This window comes from Carassius carassius, chromosome 26 (assembly GCF_963082965.1).
Source record: "Carassius carassius chromosome 26, fCarCar2.1, whole genome shotgun sequence".
In the NCBI taxonomy this organism is placed as follows: domain Eukaryota; kingdom Metazoa; phylum Chordata; class Actinopteri; order Cypriniformes; family Cyprinidae; genus Carassius; species Carassius carassius.
The window spans coordinates 6,027,519-6,048,880 of record NC_081780.1 but is presented as its reverse complement, the minus strand read 5'-3'; the positions used below and the strand labels follow the sequence as shown (position 1 = coordinate 6,048,880).

General features: G+C 37.6%; 1 protein-coding gene across 1 annotated transcript in view; it reads right to left on the bottom strand.

The window, feature by feature from the left end:
* Positions 1-902: 902 nt before the first annotated feature.
* LOC132105630 (myotubularin-related protein 5-like) overlaps positions 903-21,362 on the bottom strand; it is a 60,640-nt gene continuing 40,180 nt past the window's right edge. The window contains exons 12-44 of the mRNA XM_059510901.1: positions 20,836-20,913; positions 20,539-20,652; positions 20,325-20,453; positions 20,119-20,217; positions 18,888-19,092; positions 17,655-17,767; positions 17,365-17,514; positions 17,106-17,174; positions 16,413-16,574; positions 15,751-16,010; positions 15,464-15,636; positions 15,270-15,343; positions 13,141-13,333; positions 12,749-12,876; positions 12,139-12,314; positions 11,257-11,393; positions 10,951-11,158; positions 10,661-10,857; positions 9,724-9,861; positions 9,494-9,589; positions 9,190-9,264; positions 8,666-8,838; positions 8,382-8,564; positions 8,169-8,270; positions 7,897-8,082; positions 5,334-5,460; positions 4,964-5,094; positions 4,605-4,844; positions 4,415-4,522; positions 4,127-4,332; positions 3,287-3,374; positions 3,032-3,163; positions 903-2,950 (exon numbers count right to left, since the gene is read on the bottom strand). Coding sequence (XP_059366884.1) covers positions 2,852-2,950; positions 3,032-3,163; positions 3,287-3,374; positions 4,127-4,332; positions 4,415-4,522; positions 4,605-4,844; positions 4,964-5,094; positions 5,334-5,460; positions 7,897-8,082; positions 8,169-8,270; positions 8,382-8,564; positions 8,666-8,838; positions 9,190-9,264; positions 9,494-9,589; positions 9,724-9,861; positions 10,661-10,857; positions 10,951-11,158; positions 11,257-11,393; positions 12,139-12,314; positions 12,749-12,876; positions 13,141-13,333; positions 15,270-15,343; positions 15,464-15,636; positions 15,751-16,010; positions 16,413-16,574; positions 17,106-17,174; positions 17,365-17,514; positions 17,655-17,767; positions 18,888-19,092; positions 20,119-20,217; positions 20,325-20,453; positions 20,539-20,652; positions 20,836-20,913 — 4,749 coding nt within the window. The 3' untranslated portion in view covers positions 903-2,851. The remainder of the gene's footprint in view (positions 2,951-3,031; positions 3,164-3,286; positions 3,375-4,126; positions 4,333-4,414; positions 4,523-4,604; positions 4,845-4,963; positions 5,095-5,333; positions 5,461-7,896; positions 8,083-8,168; positions 8,271-8,381; positions 8,565-8,665; positions 8,839-9,189; positions 9,265-9,493; positions 9,590-9,723; positions 9,862-10,660; positions 10,858-10,950; positions 11,159-11,256; positions 11,394-12,138; positions 12,315-12,748; positions 12,877-13,140; positions 13,334-15,269; positions 15,344-15,463; positions 15,637-15,750; positions 16,011-16,412; positions 16,575-17,105; positions 17,175-17,364; positions 17,515-17,654; positions 17,768-18,887; positions 19,093-20,118; positions 20,218-20,324; positions 20,454-20,538; positions 20,653-20,835; positions 20,914-21,362) is intronic.

The window sequence follows — 21,362 nt, the reverse complement described above, 5'->3', positions numbered from 1 at the left end:
GCCAAAATAATAATTAAATGTTTAAAAATAAAGTAAACGCGTGTTAATCAACTATATTTAAAGATACATGAATGTTTTGTATTCATATGGAGAACGCTTAGAAACACTTACGAAATAAACGCAAAAAAAAATTATATTCTATTCATTGTTAGCTAAGTTAAATGCAATGTCCGCTAACGTTACTCATGTGGCCGCCTAGGTTACAGAAGCACTAGTATAAACCTGCAATGAAATGATTTAGTGTCTGGACTCTCAGTTAAAGATAAAATTGAAAATGAAATGCTTGATTCACGTCATTATTAATTTCATGTTAAACGTGAATATCAGACCTGAATTTGGCTTGCAAACCATCATATAAACCAAGCTACGGCTCGTGTAATGTTAATACAATACCAGCAGATGGAGCTATGGGTCTCAACATAAATCCATGTACATGTACGTTTAAAATGCAGGGTACACAAAAATGATTTCTAAGTTTTACAAGTAAAATTATTTGCACATCCTCATGTTACACAAAACCTGTATAACTGTTTCCGTGGAACACAAAAAAGATTTAAAAACTGCGTTTTTCTTTGAAAGCGAATGATGAAAGGCCTTCATTTGGCCTTCAACGTCTTGAGAAAAAAAATCATACAGATTTAGAATGAGATGAGGTTGAGTAAATGATACATAATTATTATTTCTTGGGTTATTTTATTGCTTTGGAATACTATTAAAGCATAAATAAATTTTTACGCTTCTAATTTAACTAAACGGTAAAATTATTCACCCCCATCTCCCAGTTTGAGTTACACATTCTGATGGTTTAATGAAGGATTAGGATATATGTTCTAATTTTTAAATGAATATAAAACTTTGCAGTGACGCTAGTAAAAGGAGACAAAAAGCAGCACACACAGAAATGTCAGGAGGCCATGAAGCCCACAGTGGTTTAATTCTAAAAAAATATACGGCATGATGGACAACAACCTGGATCAGATGAAATAAATCGAATTAAAAAAGTATGAAAAATAAATAATTAAAAACGTTATGCAGTTTTATGATATAATTTTGCTCAATTGTTATGAAACCTGCAACACCCTAGGACTCAAATTATGTGAACTTGTACTGAGCAAGTATCACTTAGAGGAAAAAAAAAAAAGAAAAGAAATGTAAGGTTTATTTATGAGACAAATCCCAAGGTTTCAATAATAATAATTATATATATATATATATATATATATATAATCATTAGTCGCGTTAACACAGAGATAAACAATGGCACATATTGGATATCTAATTTAAAAGTTAAGTGGTGATGTCATATTCAGGAGACAAAGTTAAATAAATTACTACCATTAACATACATATTTGAGTATTATATACAAGGGAGTTATTGGAACAAAAAATCTACAATTCAAATTTCGTTGTCAACGATTCTGAAGTATTACCCTATTTTACACCATGTGTTTGTGTATGTGTGTGTTAGTTCATGTATTTGGAATAATAATAATAAAAAAAAACAAAAAAAACAACAACCCTGCAACAGTGCAGTCCTGTGATAAACAGGCGATACTTTTATGCATCCTCACCAAGTCCAGCAAAATAGACTCTTTCTCTAAAGGAATAATATAAACAAACTCCTCTATGTACAGAATTGAACAGAACAGGTAACAGACTAACTAAAACACTGATTCTGACAGATCCAGGGCTCAGAGGCTGGAGAACAGAAGAGCATGACAACCGGCATCTGATTTTGGAACAGACGGATTCAGTTTTTTAGAAACTAAATAAGATATGGCAGGTCTGATATCTCATTCAGATCCAATTATACATCTGTACCCCTTTAGAATGCATATTTACAATTCGCATACTTTCATTACAGGAAATGATGCTGAAACCAGGTGTCACGGTGAGCAGCTTCAGTCTCTGGCCTCTGATTTGGTGTAAACAGACACTTTATAAAACGAAGAGGTCATAAAACCCATCCACACACCGTTTTCCCCCTTTAAGTCTGCGTTTTTCGTCTTAAAATCAAATAATTTTACTTTTATTCATGAATTATGACAAAACACATCCCTCGTTTTCCTTCAACATCCCTTAAATTCTCAATAGCAACAGTGGTTTTAAAGTTCATAGGAAGAACCCAAGAATTTAGTTTGTAAACGGTCCAATCTGAATCTCCGGATGGCAACTTGATAACTGTTTGGACTTGGTTGAATGTGACGAGAATGAACGCTTTTAGATTATTCCCATGTAAATAATGTGAAAGAAAACACTAAATCCTTCATGAACCGTTGCACGGACGAAGCCACCAATCAGAAGGGAGTGAGAGAACTTGACCGTCCAATGAGAAGGCAGAATTTGTGATGTGCGAGTCCAGACTCGATGGACGACTCCAAGCAGTGGCATAGTGACAGTAAGGAGATCATAAGGGTTTAAAGGTCCCTCTTTTGCAAGCTGTGGCTAGTTATTGGGCATTTTTTGGGCCCCTGCATAGCTAAAGGTGCCATTGGCAGTATTTCAGCAATATGGGAGGAAGAATCGCAGGTCATGTCTTTTCGAACAAGCGTAGGACAACATCCAGGGCGATTGGGTGTGTCTATAACAAGCCGAGCATGGGTGAGTCCACAGATATCAGTCTTTAAGGGATTTCTTGGGTTTTTGTATATTTTCAGCATGTTTTTTTAAAAACAAAAACGCTGAAATGTGGTGAGGTGCGACATCGTAAAGTTCAATACCACCAATACGGAAGCCTGTCTTCCCTCTGTAAACAGCAGGCAAGCACTGCCCATTGGCTATGAGCATTGTCCGTCACTGGCTCCGCCCCCCACAAAGTGTCACAGTTCTGTCCTCTGCAAAGCTCCTCCCCCTACGCATCAGATAGGCAACTCTGAATACTATCCATCCATAACTGTGCATTTTTGCTCTCCTGGGCACAGAAGTTATACACTCTTTTGGTCGTCTTGAGCTGAAAGAATAGGGAAAAACATTAATCATGAACCATGGTCAAATAATGCAACATGTACTGATGGGATTATAGAGGTCTTACATCAAAGAAGGCTTTGTCGTCTATGTTTTTAGGTGCTCCCATTGTGGGCGTCCCAGGAAAGACAGATTCTACCTCAGCTAGATCAATCACTCCCTTACACTCTTTATCTTTCCTTGATTCATAGTATCGCAACTAGGAAAAAGAGAAAAGGAATAAACACATTGGAAAATAATACATTTTAATATATGACATTCATGCATTGTTTACTGAATCAATTACAGTTCCGAAACCAAAGTTTTTAAGTGCAGCAAGTACCTGGTGTTTGGTCTTATCCAGTACAAACCAACGCGGTTTCCAAGGTTTCAGCAACGCACCTTTTTTGTATAAAATACCCTCAAAGCTCCTACATCCAAAAAAGAAAAGAAAAATTATTACATTTTAATTCAAAAGATGTTCTAACCTTCAAGCATTCAAAACTACAGTAAAGAGCGTTGTGCAGTTTTATTAAGATGAAGTTTTTAAGTTCATATTAAAATGACATCAATTATATATGCTAAAACATATTTAGAAAATGTGCATTATTTGTAAAAAAAAAAAAAAAAAAAAAAATTATATATATTTTAGTATTATTTATTAGCTTTTATTTTTACAGTTTCAATTTTCATAAAATTTTAGTTAAAATTTTTTTATTTTTTTTTTACAATATTTATATACAACTTTAAACTGTTTTCTTAAAATTTTTGTCATTTTAATACTTCAACTTGAACTTTATTATATCTATTCCAGGTAGCTGCCAAGGCAACATTTCTAAAAATAAATAAAACAATTAATCTAATATTTATATTTTTTTTATTTAGCATTTCATCATGTCAATTACTATTTAATAGTTTTACAATGACAACAATGGTAAAGAAAAACATTGTGCATATGTGTGTGTGTGTGTGTGTGTGTGTGTATATATATATATATATATATATATATATATATATATATTATTAAGAATTGGTGGGGATATAATATACTTTACACTTTCCATTATACATTCATAAAATGTTAACCTTTTAACCTGAAATTTAATAAAAAAAACAAAAAAAAAACATTGAAGTTGAAAATGTCATTGCCCCAATGTGACCGATGAAGAGTGTGTTCACGGACCTGTTCTCACTCTCAGTGCTCTGGAACTGGCTGTAGAGTGTGCTGGTACTGGGTCGACCAGCTGCAGGTGTGGATGTGGCGCTGACCTCACAGTCCAGTGCCAGGTTGATGGAGGAGCCGACCCCGCTCTCCTGCAGATACACACCCTGAGAGCGCCGCTGGTGACTCAGATTAGATGACATGAGCAGAGAGCTCGAGAAGGAGTGCTGGGGAAAAAGGAACTAAATATTAGTACACCATCCCATTAGTAATTTGTAGATAAAGGTAAGATGGTAATCCATCTCTTACCCTGCTCTCTAGTCTGGACTCAACCCGTTGGGCCGTCTTAATCTTGTCCCAGGTGTCTTTCCATTTTTCCGTTGGTTGTCCCAACTCAGTTTCCAGGTTCTGCACATCCTGAATAAAAATATATTAAGAAGGTCATCAGCATACGTGTATGAAGATTAATTATAATTACGACTTCTGATTTATTTCTCACCTGCAAGAGTTTGGTGATGGCATCAGGTAGTACTTTACTGAGGCTGTCATAACACGGCCATACGATCCTCCGCTGGGACTTGGGGGCCGTCGTCTCCTGTCTATCACCAGCTTCCTCCTGTGGCTTCTCCGGCCGACCCCGCACTAATTCCCAGTCAAAGGACGGCCCCTCAGAAAGTGTTTCCTCTGTGTAAAAGTCCCAAACCTTCAAGTTGGAAATAAAACTGTAGGGCTTTAAGACCTGCAAGACAAAAGAAAAAAAGCAAGTTACACACAATAACCAACAGAGGGCACTAGAGTCATTTAGTCACATTTTGTTTCGAACTATGTTAGAATGTGAGAACAAAATTAGAAAGTTACCTCTTCCTCCTCAGGTGAAAACATGTAGTTGTAGAATATGGGGGTCTTCTTGTTGAGCCGGTCAATGTAATCCCAGACAGACTTGCACACCTGAGGATTCTTCCTCTCACCTTTTTCCTCATACAAGACACCTACAAAAACAATACATTGGGATAGGGCCAAACAGGGTTCAGTGATTTAATACTATATATAAGCATCATGAAAATTCCTGTAATACATCACTTGACTTTTGATAGTACTTCACAATGACAGTGCAATAATATCAATAAAGAAGATCCGATCACAATCTCATTATGAGTCATGGCAGTTGGCATTACACCGGCATTTAATAAGTTGTTGATTCATTTCTTGGTAGGCAATTTAGACTCACCAAGCTCTATGCGCTCATAGTCTGAGTCCAGCAGGAAGGTGCGGAAGCGGTTGGAGACGTAGTGGTAGGCTAGGAACTTCAGATAGTACTGACTGAACTCAAACTCCATGGGGAACTGTAGATGGATCTTTTGGGAAAATGAACAGAGGGAATAATTATCAGATTTTAATCTGCAGAACAATTAATTGAATCTGCTAGCATTAAACATGGATTTTAGACCAAGGAAAACCAATATGAGACTACTGAAAGCAAATTGCAATTGTCCAACACCATAAGACAGAGCTATATGAAAGAGTTTATATGACAAAAAAAAAACAGGCCCAAGACTGAACCTTATGGGACACCAAAGCAGTTGACCTGTAAATCATTACTATGAATTTTGATCAGTCAGAACAGTATTTATTAAGGTATTTACAAACAGTAGAGTCACAGTGGGGGGATTAAAGCAATTTTTAAGGTACAGAGAAGTCTTCTTCCATGTTGCCTTTTACTTGCGGTTTAAAATAATCAAATGAAAATTATAAATGAAGAATGTTGAAACAACATTAGAATAATGCCTACAGAATACAGAATACTTCCAATACAGTATTTATGAAAAAACAACCTAGTCCTGAGACTGAACTAGGGATGTCCCGATCCGATCCACGACATCGGTATTGTGCAGATACTGGCTCAGAATGCTAGATCAGAGATCGGAGGGGAGAAAAAAAATACGATCCTATCCAACACAAACCATGGGAAAATCTAGCTTAAACCTAAATGCTTGAATATTAGCATTTCCCTCGCTGCGACATCCAGTTAAGCGTGCAGCCTGTCACGTGATAACAGTAGTAGCCAATTATAGTCGCTTGAGTATGAGAGTTAGCTAACTTACAGAATAGCCATGTCAGCGGTGGGGAAGTATTTTAACCTTAAAAGAGGAAAAAAGTCCAACAGTCGAATGAGCCGTTTTCCGTTTGAGCCCCTGCCCCTTTGAGCTCCGATGCTAAAGTGTCCGTGCGGTCTGGTTTGCCCTCGGTTTGCGATTTCTTCCGAGGGAAGGGGTGCGAGATATGAATATTTTTGATCGTGGACGATAAAAATGTCCCCATGATCTGCTTTTGAAGAAAGCCCTACTGGTTATTTAAATGCTTCATTTCTGTGCTGTTCTGACATGCATGCGCTCAAAGCGTGCGCACGAAAACGAAAAACCCTTCAAACTGCGCCTGATTAGTGAACTAAGTTATGTTTTGTGTTAATAATGTCAAAAAACACAAGGTTTATGTATAGCCTCAGTTGGTTATGCCTAAACAGCTGAAATTAACAGATGCGTGTCTGTATATTAGATGCGGGCAGGTCTTAAATGGACAGTAGGTTACATGCTGTCGACTGTAATAAAAGGGTTAGTTCACCCTAAAATTGTATTTCTTTCATTGTTTATTCACTCACATGTTGTCCCAAACCTACAGTACATTAATTTCTTTCTTTTGCTACACAAAAGAAGATATTTTGAAGAAGCTGATAACCAAACAGTTAAATCCCACTATTGAGTAATCTTATTCTTTAAACGTGTGGGGAAAGAAAGTCTATCCTTATCTTCAGGGTAAATTAGCTATAAGGCTTGCGCAATTCGGATGAGTTATAGTAAGGTATCTCATCTTTGAAGGTGTGGTCTGCTTAGAGTGACAAAGCAGGAAGTTGGGACAAGTATGTGTACATCAGCATGTATTCACAAGCTGCCTTTCTGTACCTGCTCATCCTATCACCAATCATATAAGGTTTATTCTTTTTCCTCTTCATTAGACAAGACCTTCCAAGAAAGTGGGGATTGCTCCTTATCATCACCCAACAAACAGCTGATGTAAGTTTAATGATGGACAAGTGAAGTGAAGTGAAGTGACATTCAGCCAAGTATGGTGACCCATACTCAGAATTTGTGCTCTGCATTTAACCCATCCGAAATGCACACACACAGAGCAGTGAACACACACACACACACACACACTGTGAGCACACACCCGGAGCAGTGGGCAGCCATTTATGCTGCGGCGCCCGGGGAGCAGTTGGGGGTTCGATGCCTTGCTCAAGGACACCTAAGTCGTGGTATTGAGGGTGGAGAGAGAACTGTACATGCACTCCCCCCACCCACAATTCCTGCCGGCCCGGGACTCGAACTCACAACCTTTCGATTGGGAGTCCGACTCTCTAACCATTAGGCCACGACTTCCCCGATAAGAATAAGACAAGATAAGAACTTTATTTAAATATAATAACTTTCTAGAAATAGATTTAAACAGCTCCACTGGAAAACTGAATGAAGAATACATGTGAACAAACAAAATATCCATCTTGCAATGATGCCATGCATTTGAGTGCATAAAGAAAATGGTGGAACACAAAAGAGAGTTTAAAAAAAGTTAAAGTACGTTGAAACATCACAAATGCTTGTGCAGTCTATATAGTTATAGTGATTTCCCAACCACCAAATATGGGGCAGGTTGAGAACATTATCAGCAACTGTGCTCTCTGATTATTGGTGCCACCCACTGGAAAACCTATATTAGACAGCCACCAGTACGCATACCTGGTGCACACAGTCGAGGAACTGTAGGAAGACAGGTGTGAATCCACTGCTCTGGCTGGCTAGTGTCTGGGCTCCACGGTGGCTGAATCGATGACCGAACGACAACCACTCTTTCTCCACGAGCAGCCTGAAACCATCAATAGTTCGGTAGTACGGATCCGACAGAAGTTGCACCAGGGACACAACCTACATCCAACACAGCATTAATGCAGACATGGACAAACAAAATAGATGGCAGACACAGCTCATGCATGTTTAGGTTTTTGTCCTACCTGTGTTGTGACATCCCAGCCGTCTTCCAAACTAACCATGACGGAGGAAGCAGTTTCCAGGAGTTCAACAACCAGAACGGACACCTGTAGAACCTTGTGAAGCTATGGGACACAAACATCAAGAACATAAAATATTGTAGAACCAACTGACCAATACACTGTATTTTTAAGTGTTAAATTAACCCAAATAAAAAGGGAAAATGGGTAAGGTACCAGATTCATCCACTCCGATTCCTCCAGGCATCGATGAAATGTCATGTTTGCATTTGGTTCAGTGTTGGGTGCAGAAGGCACACAAGCTTTCATCAGCTTCTTGAAACTGTTCTTCAGCTGCCGTACATCAAAGACCTCGATAGGCACCACCTCCCACTGCTGGAAGGAGTCCTGCTTTCCACCCTGACCACAACAAGAAGACTGAGGGCTTAGTTTTGATTGATTTAAATACAATCATCATTGTCACTTTTATCTCTTTAGAGTTTAGTATTTAAGCTAGTAACCTTGAGCTGGGACTTGTCTCCAATGATGTAGAGGTACGCTCTCTGTTGGCGAAGGAAATAGGTCTCGGATGGGCCTCCATTAGCCTGGGGCGACTCTTTCCCAGCCAGCCTGTTCCCCACGTCAGGGTTATACGTGCTGAGCCGCCCACTACCACGAATACTGCCCCATTTTCCTGGGAAACACAAAGACCAATGAAAATCATTCACTGATGTAGAATGGGCAATTAGTTCTGCTTTGTGGAATCACTTGTGTAAGAATTTGCATGTTTATTTGGGGACTGGCAGAATTTGTGATTTCTACAAACACCAGACAAATGACAATTTGGTGGAACACATGCAATGAGATGCGCATCACATCCTCACGCACAATACAAATAAATCAAACAGACATGTTGGTCAATGATAAGTTAGCACAGGAAAAGAGGATGACAACACTTCATGGACACTTAGTGCTCAAACTCGCTGGCATTGTTGTCTAGAGATTTGATTAGTTAGATTTGAGAGCAGGGGCGGGCCTACTGTACCTCTAGGCGAGTTGCGGGCCTTGACAGAAACTCTAGGCTGAGAGAGGGAGATGACCCTTGCCCTCTGACCCAGCGCTAAGGTCAGATGACATAAAAATGCCCATTACTATCAGCAAACAAAATAGAGCAGCCAATAATAAGCCAATGCAAAAAACAAAAAAAACAAAAATGCACAAAATGACTTCCTCTGCCATATGGGATTGGATGTCAAAAATTATATTTGAATAAAGAACTTGACAAATGGCTAGGAACAGATGAATGGATGGCGGGTTAAGTTGTGAGGATCTTAAAAACACACTCTCACCTCCTCGACTGAAGGTTCCTGGAACATCCTCTTTAGTCCCCATGACTTGTTTCATTAAAGCTCCTATTTTAGGCTGCCTCAGCTTGTCTGATGAGTCTGAGGCCCCAAAAATGACATGTAACACATTAGGGGGAGAATATCACAAGTGAATTGTTAGGTATACCTAATTGACATTCTCTGGGAGGATTAGTATTGTTAGGGTTAAGCAAGGGTTAAAGGTTAACCCTAACCTGAGTTGCTCTTGTGTGCGGAGGTGAAGCCGCTGAGCGTGTTCCTCCCACTGGCCTCGCTGTATGAGGGCATGGAGCTGATGATGGCCTGCAGGTACTTCTCCTGCTCCAGGCTGGTGGAGTCAGCCTGCGATGGGCCTGAAACCAACCACAAACATGTTTACTTTTAGTTTTATACCATTAATATGCTCTGGTTGATCTATTCCTGTTCTAATCTGCTTTATGTGGCCTAGTGCTAAGAGAACTGGGCTTAATAGTAGAGCTCAAACAGCACAGTACTAACACCCCAAAGGTCATAGGTTCAATCCCCAGGGAATTCATCAACTGATAAAATGTATGAAAATGTCTGCAAAAAGCATGGATGGATATAACAGATATATTTACAAGTGTAGTTATAGTTAACTAAAATGATAAAACGGTTCTTGCAAAATAAAATAATGCTTAAATATAAAATAAAATAATAGATGAAAAGATTAGTTGAAATACTAAAATTAAAAAAATAAAAAGCAAAATAAAAATAAAGCTAAATAATATAAAACAAAATGACAAAAGCACATTACACAATTAGTAAAACGTAAACTAAAATGCAAATAAAAACTGAAATATATTATAATTTATAATTGCAATAAAAATATATAAAAATGAATATATTAAATTAAAAAAATAAATAAATAAAGTTATGTATTTAGCAGACGCTTCTATCCAAAGCGACTTGCAGTGCATTCAGGGTAACATTTTTTACTTAACGTGTTTCCTGGGAATTGAACCCACAACCTTGCGCTGCTAACGCAATGCTCTACCACTTGAGCCACAGGAACACATATTATATTAAAAAATAAAAGAAATAAAATGTAAAGAATAAATAAATAATATAATTGTGTTTATATATACACACGCAAACAAAATAACACTTAATTTTATTGCTTCTGACTCTGACCTGCTGTGGGCGCATTGGGGGATTTGAAGAAGCCCACAACCCCTTTAGCATGCAGGCCGGCCGAGCGTAGCAGCACAGCTTTGGTGCGTGAGTTCCTCCAGCACACCACAGGGAAGCGGTTCTGCCGGTAGCAGCGACAGATGCGCTGGATGGTGGCATCAGGGATGCTCTGAGGCACGATCAGCAACCCTGGATAACTGAAACACACAAACAAGCAGCCAATGAGATTAAGGTAATTAATTGCGGTGCTAACATTATGGTTTAACCGAGACTGAACTTGTGTTTCTGACCTTCGGCAGACCGTGTACATCCGGTTGACGGTGGAGATCCTGAAGGGCTCGTTTTTGGAGCGGGTCAGGCTGTTACTGAGCGTTCCCAGTCCCAGCCGCTGGTAGTCCCGACAGCAGGCCCGCTCGACCACATTACTCATGGTCTGCCGGTCTGACGAGCGGATGGTGGAGGAGAGCGTGAGTGAACTCTGGTCCGGCTCCTCAGACACTGCTCAGTCAGAGAGGTTGCATCATATTACACAATCACATATCAGCCATCAGTCTTATCAGTTGTAAATGTGTTTTTTTTGTGTGTGTTTTTCTTACCAGAGATCTCATCCTCGTCCATCTCTGACTGAAAACTGCTACGGTTTTCCAAGGTTGGTGGAGAATACTTCTTCCGGGTTACATACTGACGCCCGATGGTCCTCTTTGCAGTTTTAACAAGGTTTCTAGACAGCGTTCTAGAAGAAACAGTGGCTCAAACATTTTAATCACTTGAAAAATCTGATTTATGTTATGTTTAAGACTTATATCAAGACTTAACAAAATATTTTAAAATATAAAATCTATATAAAATATAAATATATATATTTATTTACACATACACAGACACTTTACTATTCATACACGTACTTAAAATGTTAAATATGTATGAATAATGGGCACAACTTATATCTAATTTAATATTCAGACTAAATAAAACATTTTATATTTGTCTCATTATTTTTATATTATATAAAAACTATAATATGAAAATTCACACAAACCAAAGTGAATAATGTTTGTGTGGAAGTATCAAGCACTTTCCAAGTCTAGAGGGAAGACTTGCCATTTAAATGCATAACATATCTGAGCTGTATTTTTCAAAAACGTTAAAAGCTGCTCTCAAAAGCACTTGAAGACGATTGGTCCTGCCCTCAAAAGCGTATCTGAGTTGGCCTTGACACCCATTTGCTGCTAATGCAGGATCTTAACGCAATTTCCACTGCTGAATAATTTACTGCTTGTCAGCGCCACTACACATTATTTCTTTCCCTCTCTCTCAGTTTTTGACCAGAGCTACTGGGACACAAACAAGAAGATGCTGGATCGGGAAAGAAACTGCATGTATGTGTGAGACAGAAAGGAATGGAAAAACAGAAATGGTCTACTGGGAGCCATGTCACACATTTGCAAAAGGAAGGTCAGCATCCATCGAGTTCTTACTTTAGCGACTGGTTCTTGTCCTTGGTCTTGTGCTCCACCGCCAGCTTGGCAGACTGACCCACGGTGAAGGCAAATGTGCCCTGGACATGCTGTGGGTATCTGAGCTTATGCATGTGCTTCCTGAACACCTCTGCGAGATCTGACGCCACCTCCTCATCAAAGGCAATCTTCATCAGCTACATGACAGAAGAAAAAATGATATATAATGTAACACTAGTCTGTATTAACTGAATAAGAAGTGGTTTTGATCAATTCTCACGTTACGAATTCAAAAATATAGCTTAATAAAACACTTGCAAGCAATATTTGCAAGCAAAACCCATTAGGCGTCATTCTCTTGAGTTTTTCTTTGGCATCCAAACAATCCTAAATATTAATTAAAAATAGATATTAATATAAAACAAATTACAAACATTAAAACAAAGAAATTACTAAAATGATATTAAATAAATATTTTGGAATTATAAATATATATTAAATGATAATAAAATACTAGAATTATATCATATTAACCTGAAATAACTGAATAGAAAGGATTTTTTGTGCACTTAATGTAATGTGAGTTCTGGAGTTAACAGGAAACAGAGAAAGGTCAGGTGATACCCAATACCTGAAAGGTGCAGGAACGCAGCTGGAGCCCCTCCTGGACTAACTGATCCATGGGAAGGTTAACAGAGATCCGCTTCTCTTTCGTGAGGGAGGCGATGGGGAAGGAGCGCGTGACCACTTGCTCTCCAACTGCACGATACAAACATGTAAAATTGAATGCACCTGCAAAAAGGCTTTTTGTGTAACATGCACATTGGTTTTCATTTTCAATTTCACAGTGTGAACACAAGTTGGTGAGAAAACTGCTTCAGACAAGCAGGACATTTCTAGAATTCATAAACCCCAGCATCCCAACAGCATGACTGCAGAGAATTCACTAAAGTGAGCTGCTCTAAACGAACTACACAAATCAACCCCAAACGACAAGCATGCTTTTGTCCAATAGGAGTGTACCGAGGGGGTCAGTAGGTGTTCCCTTGAATATGAGGCGGTAGTTAGAAAGGAAGATGGCTCCCTCGGCGGGCAGCAGGGGCGGACCACCCAAGGCGCCCGTGGCTTCCTCTCGGCCGTCTGTTATAAGGTGCACCCGCATGCCGTCCATCACAAACTCCTCACCGGGGAGCAGCGTTGGTCTCAAAAGCTTGGGCTGGAGTCAGAGAGACAGAAAGAGGAAAAGAAAGAGGAAACGAGCAAAGTCAGTATATATATCATAAATATTTATCTCAAATATGAAACACTTCATTCATTTGAAAACATGCCGAATGCTTAAAATAAATTATATTTAAATTACATTATTTTAGTTTTTTAATAAATTGCCTGAATTACTGATTTTTAGAAAATATAATTGTTTTTAAGTAAAAAAAAATTTAAACATCTTTGTTTACTTAAATTACATTTTAAATTTAATTATTAATAAATAATACATTAAAAAAGCTTTTTTTACAATATTTTAGAAAGACTTCATTAACAAAACAGTATGTAATATTTGGATGAAAGATTACAAAAGATAAAAATATTTTATATAATGAGCCCTGATGAACCACACACAACAGGACCGTTCACATGCATTATAAAGTAAACAGGGTCAATTTCAATTTTCCATGCTGACTGGGACACTTGGATAAGTGTATTTATAATTTGGATGTAAAACATTCTGTCCCACAGTTCTTTCGCAATTTAATTTCATATGTTCAGATATGCCAGAAGCAACATTTTCATCTGGGAAAAATAGCCTATGTTTATGCCACTGAGCATTTTTCCCAAATAAACAAATGCATTATGAGTCAAAAAAAAAAAAAAAACAGTGAAGCACAGCCAATTTTTTCATCTAGACCAAAACACTCTCTAGATGCCTATGCATGAGCACATTTAATCACATTTAGTGCTGAGACTCTGAATGATTTACAGATCTCATGAGAATCTACTGTCTTCCAGAGAAATGTGTTCTTGTGAAGGGAAGTGATCTTGAGTCCATCTGTCTAGCGCTGTACAGTAGGTGGGCTCCATTCACTCTCTCCTGTTTGATTTCTTGGGAAAGTGCTCAATGCTGGCGTCCTGTGACAGCATTGGTTGCTAGGCATTGAGTGATGAAAGATGCATGACTGCTTTTCCAGCAGTCTTTAGAACTCAGTGTGAAAAAGTCCAAAAACACAGCAAGGTCTTTATCACACTTCACTGCACTGTTCTGGCCTTGTGCTTAAATGAGTAGTTCAAGATGAGTAAATTTACTCATGTTGTTCCAAACCCATATGACTTTCTTTCATCCATGGAAAACAAACATAGTAGTTTATTTAGCAGGTGTTTGTTTCTATAAAATGACGGTAAATACATAAAATATAAATAAATAAGCAAATAATTAAATAAATAAAATTAAGTCGAGCAGATGTTGAACGACATGAGGGTGTGTAAATCTAAATAATTTGCTATATCATGATAAAATAAAATAAAATAAAATAAAATGTTTGGAAGGACATGGGCATGAGCAAATAAATATAACTTTCATTTTAGAGTGAATTAATAATTTTAGGGTGAAGATCATTTTTCATTTAATTTTAGGTGCATATTTTTGTTTTTAAATACTAAAATAATTAATTGAAAGAAACTAAGTAAAATATTTCTGGTATGACAAGATAGAGCATAAATGAAGATAATTTATAAAAAAGAATTTGAAAGGAGATGAGCATGAATGAATAAATAAATATAACTTAATTTTAGAGTGAAGATTTTTTTTTTTTTAAATAAGGTGAAATAAATAAATTTTTTCAAAAATCATAAAAAAATATATCTGGAACCACATGAGTAAACACAAAAATAAAATAAAATAATGTTGTACCAAGATCCTTGATAAAAATCAAACCTTTGTGTTAAAGGAAAGCACAGCAGAATGGCAGGCTAAAGTGTGCTCAAAACAGCAGGCCAATAAGACCAGCATGCATCACTCAGGCCACGGTCAGCACACAAACCTACCTGCCGTGGCACTCTGACTCATGGGTGGAGGGGCTGAAGTGGGTTGTGAGTGGATCTGCCTGGTTTTCTACACTGCAATTCCTGCTCAGCGGAACATAAAACAATGAGTTGGTTACCTTTTGGATGGGCGGCAGTCGTTTGCTCTCCCTGTGAACTGCGTCCAATGTCTCGATGTGCATTTGAACGATATCTAAAAGACAAACACCATAGCATACTAATATTTAAAAAATTATAATTTAAAGACCAATTTTGCACTATGCATACACATTCTGGTGGCTTCAAAGTCCGGTTAAATCTCTAGAACATTTACCGGGTATCATTGTGTGAAGGGCCTTCAGGTGTTCGTTGGTCACACCGCTCTCGTTGCACACTTTGTCAACAAAGCGGTTGATGAACCGAATGACAGAGTTCGCAACATCCGAGCTCTCAGCATCCTCAAAGCCGCTCTCGGTGTCGTAGCTTTCTGCCATGCTGCCCGCAATACTGAACAAATGAAAAACTAAATTAGCGGTCAATTTATTCATTTTTTTTTTTACTTTTCATGTTATTGCATTGTATTTTATGATTGTTTTTGTGCCTACACACAGCAGCACACACCTGTTGGTGACGTAGCTGTTGCTGACGCTCTCCACATCTCCCAGGCCGGTGTTGCGGAGCAGGCGGTTCTTGCTGGTGTCGAGCGGCAGCAGCAGGTAACTCATGCGGTTGGCATAGTGGATGGCCTGACTGAAAACCGTGCTCTCTTCCTTCTGAACGCGCTCCTGCTGCTGCTCTTTGCTCAGCGTGGGCCACAGACGACTCTGCTCTGAAGCCAACTCCAGAGCGCTCAGCTGCTGACCCCCAACACCCTCCCCATCCTGAAAGAGGCCAGAGGTCAAAGGTCAAATGCCAAGGGTAGCAGTAAAATAATAGGAAAATCTTCCATTTTTTAATGTAATTTTTTTTCTATATTTTTTTTAAAACATACACTAGTGTGTATGTAAAAGATGTTTTTAAAAATATATGTTATTCTCATGAAAGCTGTATTTATTTGATCAGAAATAGAGAAAAAATAGTTTTATTAGTATTTATTAGTATTACAACTTAATATAAGTTTTCTATTTTAATAGATTTTAAAATGTCATTTATTCCTGTGATCAAAGCTGAATTTTAAGCATCATTACTCCAGTCTTCAGTGTCACATGATCCTTCAGAAATCTTTCAAATATGCTTAAAATAAAATAAAAAAAATAAAAATAAAATAAAATAAAATAACTTACAGGGCTGGATGTGTCTCCCTCCTCGCCGTTCTCCAGGTACAGGGCCCGGATGTGTTTCTGAACATCACTGTAAAACATGGCCTCCCAGAACTGCATGTTCGTCCACACCATGTGCTCCTGAACACAGCTGTAGGCGAATTGAGTGATGCCTCCACCCAGTTTCTGTAACAAAAACAGATGCTAGAAATTCACACGCTCAACTCAGAGAAAAGTCCACCCTTTATCCAGTACTTTACTACAACAAGCATGCAATCAGTCATAATGCCCACATAGCCAGTCATTACCTCAAAATAAGTTGGCTACGTTATCCTACTTATTAGATATAGATAGCTATCTACCAAATAAATAAACATACATGACATATTTATTTGAATTGAACTTATTTTACTTAAGCTCCACTTAGATTAAAGCAAAGCAACAACCCCAATACTGCAAAATAATTACATTATATATATATATTTGTGTCTGTGTTTTACATTATTACCTGCAATCAATTACTTTTTCTATGAACTAGTTAGTCAACATATTTATTTGCAATATAAGAAGTCCTCTTCTATTTGAAGTGCTCTCTTCTTCATCTTCTTGTCTCTTACAGATTCCCTGTTCTTCTTAATAATGCTGATGTATTTCTTTAACTTAACTCTTGTGCTTCTAGAAAAACACCTACAAATACTCATTCACATCTTCACTCACCCGACAAAAGGCGGTGACCAATGGCAGCAGGGCAGCAGCAATACCATGTTCATCCATATGTGAGCAATCCTGAAAATAAAAATAGAAGCATATTTTATACAACGACATCAAAACATCTGAATAGTACTATTTTTGGAATTATATGATGATAACAAATCAACAGCAATCATAAACTACTTTCCACTTCCTTATTGCAGCACAACATTCTCATAAACACTCTGCGACTGATTGCATGAAAGAAGACACTCCTGAGTTTTACCTGCAGGGTGCAGTTCATCATGCGGATGATGTAGTCAAACTGTTGGTCATCTAGAACGGCCCTGTTCTGCAGCACGTGCAGGTTGAGCTCCTGGGTCAGACAGACGCGTGCCGCCCGACCTTTCAGAGCCCGTAACACTGCCGGCATTAACTGCAGACACACACAAACAAGTTAAAACACATCCATTTACACACAGATACATTCCTTTGAGATCATAAATGCTTTAGCAGAAACGGACTCCATAAATCTGGGTTATGTTTAACAGAAAAACGTAAATAAGAGGTGGGTACCTTCTTGGCTTCCAGCATCTTGTTGTCGAAAATGTATGTGATGCAGTTCCTGACCACCTCTAACCTCCTGGCGCTGTTGGCCAGAACATTCCCATTCCTGTCCACTATGTCAGCTAGAAGCCAGCCAGAGACACAAAAACATGAAGATTATGAAGATCAACACAAAGTTGTGCGCACATCAGTTAGAGTATGACAAGTTCATCTGAATGTTATATTTGAGCACAGGAGGTGATGTTTGCTACATCTTAGGCCCTAGGAAATCGGTTTTATTTTTTTCCTAAATTCTATTCAATTTTTTTCCAAATTCCATTTTTTTCAAAAACAAATCATTTTCAGTTTGTTTCCCCCTCCATTACATTTTTTTCCTAGACTCTGTCTAGAATTGTATTAATCAAAAAGTATGTCTAATTAATTCAAATCATCAAAATTACACATTTTAACAGCAATTTTTAAGTTTAAAAAAAAAAAATTTAAGAAGCTATGAAGTGGTTTTTTTTTTCAATAATTTTCTGGATTCCATTTGAATGGTTTCATTAAATTTTAATAATCAAATGCATCTCTACACAATTGATCTTTCTTTTTTCTCCACAAATCGTGTGCTGTGCATTTAAATTTTTCTGGGAAAATAATTCTGGTTCATTTTTCTGTTAAATATTCCTTAAAAATAATGTTTTAATAATAATTGTATTAGTAGTAGTAGTACTATCATTACATTAAGTAATTTATCTCTGTCACAGTTTCTTCAAGTTAAACCGAACTTTTATTATGATGGGTTGTTGTGAAGACCTTTAAGTTTCTCTGTTAATATGATATATGATGATAGTTTTTTACTCAACAGAAACGGTAAAATCCTAATTAAGTGTCTCTCAGAGCAGTTCTAGAGATAATGTTCATGTATTGATGTTTTGAGAGGCTGAAAACAACGATCGTCATGCATGCTTCACGTGTGCAGGAAATGAAACCACACGTCTGCGCCATTTATTCACACAGAGACACACAGAACATACAGGATAAATATTTAGATAGGGTTTTGAGGCCTAATATTCACAGACACTAGTCTATATTGCATTTTGATTTAATTGTACTGACCTACTTCTAAATTGTTTATCCATAATTTGGCAAATTCCATGTTATACAGTAAATTCTATTTTTATGACTGGATGCCGTGATTCTGTCCACGTTTTTTCACATCACGGAAATTATAGGGCCTTTACATCAGAATTGCAATCTCACCCAGTGGAGGTCCTGTCGGGACCATGCCCTTCAGTTCGGCCTTGACCACAGGTGGGGCGGTTCTGAGTTTTGCCGCTGCGTGGTCTATAAAGAGCTGCACGGAGACTTCGTCCAGCTGCGGGAAAGAGGTCTGTGGGAGCCGCGGTTGTGCGTTTTGAGCTGTTCTCTGAACTCGGTGCATGGCTACTGCTGGATATGGGTTTTCCTTTGGAAAAAAAAAAAAAGGAGACAATTTGTGTTAAAGAGATAATATTTTATATTTAATATATTTATAATATTCAATAATTACAAACCAAATTATGGAACTAATTTATGAATTTAAAGCACTAAAAAGAAGTTTAAAGCAAAACATTAAATGTTTTCATTTTAAATTTGCAAATTAATTTAGGCATTGCAATATTGTGATATACCTATGAAAATTTTATTTTAATTTTGAGATTTGCTAAAAATTACATTAAACTACTAAATTAATGCTGGTACCACTTTACCAATTATTAGCATATGGGCTGTTTGTTAGTACTTACAGAGCACAAATTCTGCATCCCTAATCCTACCTAAACGTAACAACTATCTTACTAACTATTAATAAGCTGCAAATTATGAGTTTATTGAGGCAAAAGTCATAGTTAATGGTTTGTTAATAGCGAGAATTGGACCTTAAAATTAAGTGTCGTTAATGTTTTCAAAGATGAACATTAATGCAACAGTCCACACTTAAACTAGGTGATCAATTACTCTCCCTCATCTCATCCCAAACCAGTCTGACAAAAGTTGAAAAAAGCAGATATTTTAAAACTGCTTAACAGTTGGTTTCAGTTCCAATTTACTTATACTGTATGTTTTGTTCATAATATAGAAGTCAATGGGAACAGAAACTGTTTGGTTACCAAAAATCTAGTTTATTTTTTGTTTCACAGAAGCAAGCAAGCCAAACAGATTTGGAACAACACAAGAAAAATTGTATATATTTTCATTTTTGGGCGAACTATGCCTTGAAGTGAGAGTTAGACAGCAGAAAAAACATTAATATTGGTTAATAACCTATACTGTACTGATATATAGTGCATCACTAACTGCAAATATTCTTTATTTTAAATAAAAATAAAAGTCTGGGGGAAAAAAAAACAGTAAAGGTGCCAGGATCTGCACTTTTATATTAAATACCCAATTTTGATGTAGAAAGGATGAGAGACACATGATGAGACACATGAGACACATGAATTAAACGTACATTTTTGTAAAGCTGCTCAGCCAGCTCTTTAATATGCTTCATCACTTTGTGATGGTCTCCTGTCTCCTGTCGAATGCGCTCCACCTGATTGGCTATAAGCTACAATGAAAGGAAATAAGAGAATAAGGATCAGAAACACACAGAACACACTCCTTCTCAATTTCCTATAAGCTGACAGCTATGTCCATCCAACAGTTATGACTTACATCGTCAAACAGGTCGGTGGCTCGGTACGGAGGACCCCGCTCAGACACAAACCCAGCAAAGGCCATGCCATCGAGCACCTTCATCAGGAAGTCATCCTCAGCTAGTGCTCTCTGCCCCAAAAATGCACCCTTGAGAGAAAACAACAAGCTTTAAAGGCCATGACTTTCTTTTAGCGTCTGTGCCTGAAATGTAATTTTAGGGCTCTTCGGGTACCTTATGGAAGCGTATGACGGGTTCAGGGTGGATGCGAATTATATGCAGACACCATCGATAGCCCTGAAAGAGCTGCGCGAACAGCCACAGGAAGACAGCGCGGATCTCCTTATCCTGCAGCGCACACAAAACAATGACACTCTCGTGACTTCCTGCAACGTCACGTCCACCCGAACAGTTTCAGTGTCAATCAAAAAAGATTAGCATTTCTAGATGTGATGTCAGATGCCGGCGATTACTCAAGGAAGCAGGAAAAACATATTTATAGATTAAAAAGAGATTTACAAAGATTTTTACCTGAATTTTAAGTGAGGAGGGTTGAACGGAAGATGGAGGAAAAGCATGATCAGCCACTTCCAGCTCAGGATCGAGAACCTTTATCAAATAAAACATACACATACATCAAGATAACAGTACAGTACACTACTTAATTGCCCACTATATACATCTAGTCACTGATAAGGAGCGACACTGATGCTGACAAATTTTCTTTTCTAAGGAAACAATAAAAATGATGATGGATTCAAATATTTGCTCTGGCATCGATTCTTTGCTAGATGATTCAACACATGAAATGAATTTGCTTCCGATATGATTATTTTCTTCAAAAACATGCTGAAGGTACAAAGCTTAATGTTTCATTTGAGTTTTAAGTAGATTAGTGACCAGGATACAGTGCTATTTTAGCATTATTTATGAAGTGGTATAGTGTTTATTCACATTTTAAGTTATCTATTTAATGTTTTTATTTTAGCTTTTATTTTTAAGCATTTTTGTTAAGTGTTGACATGTTTTTTAGTTTTGATAAATAATATTTTTATTGT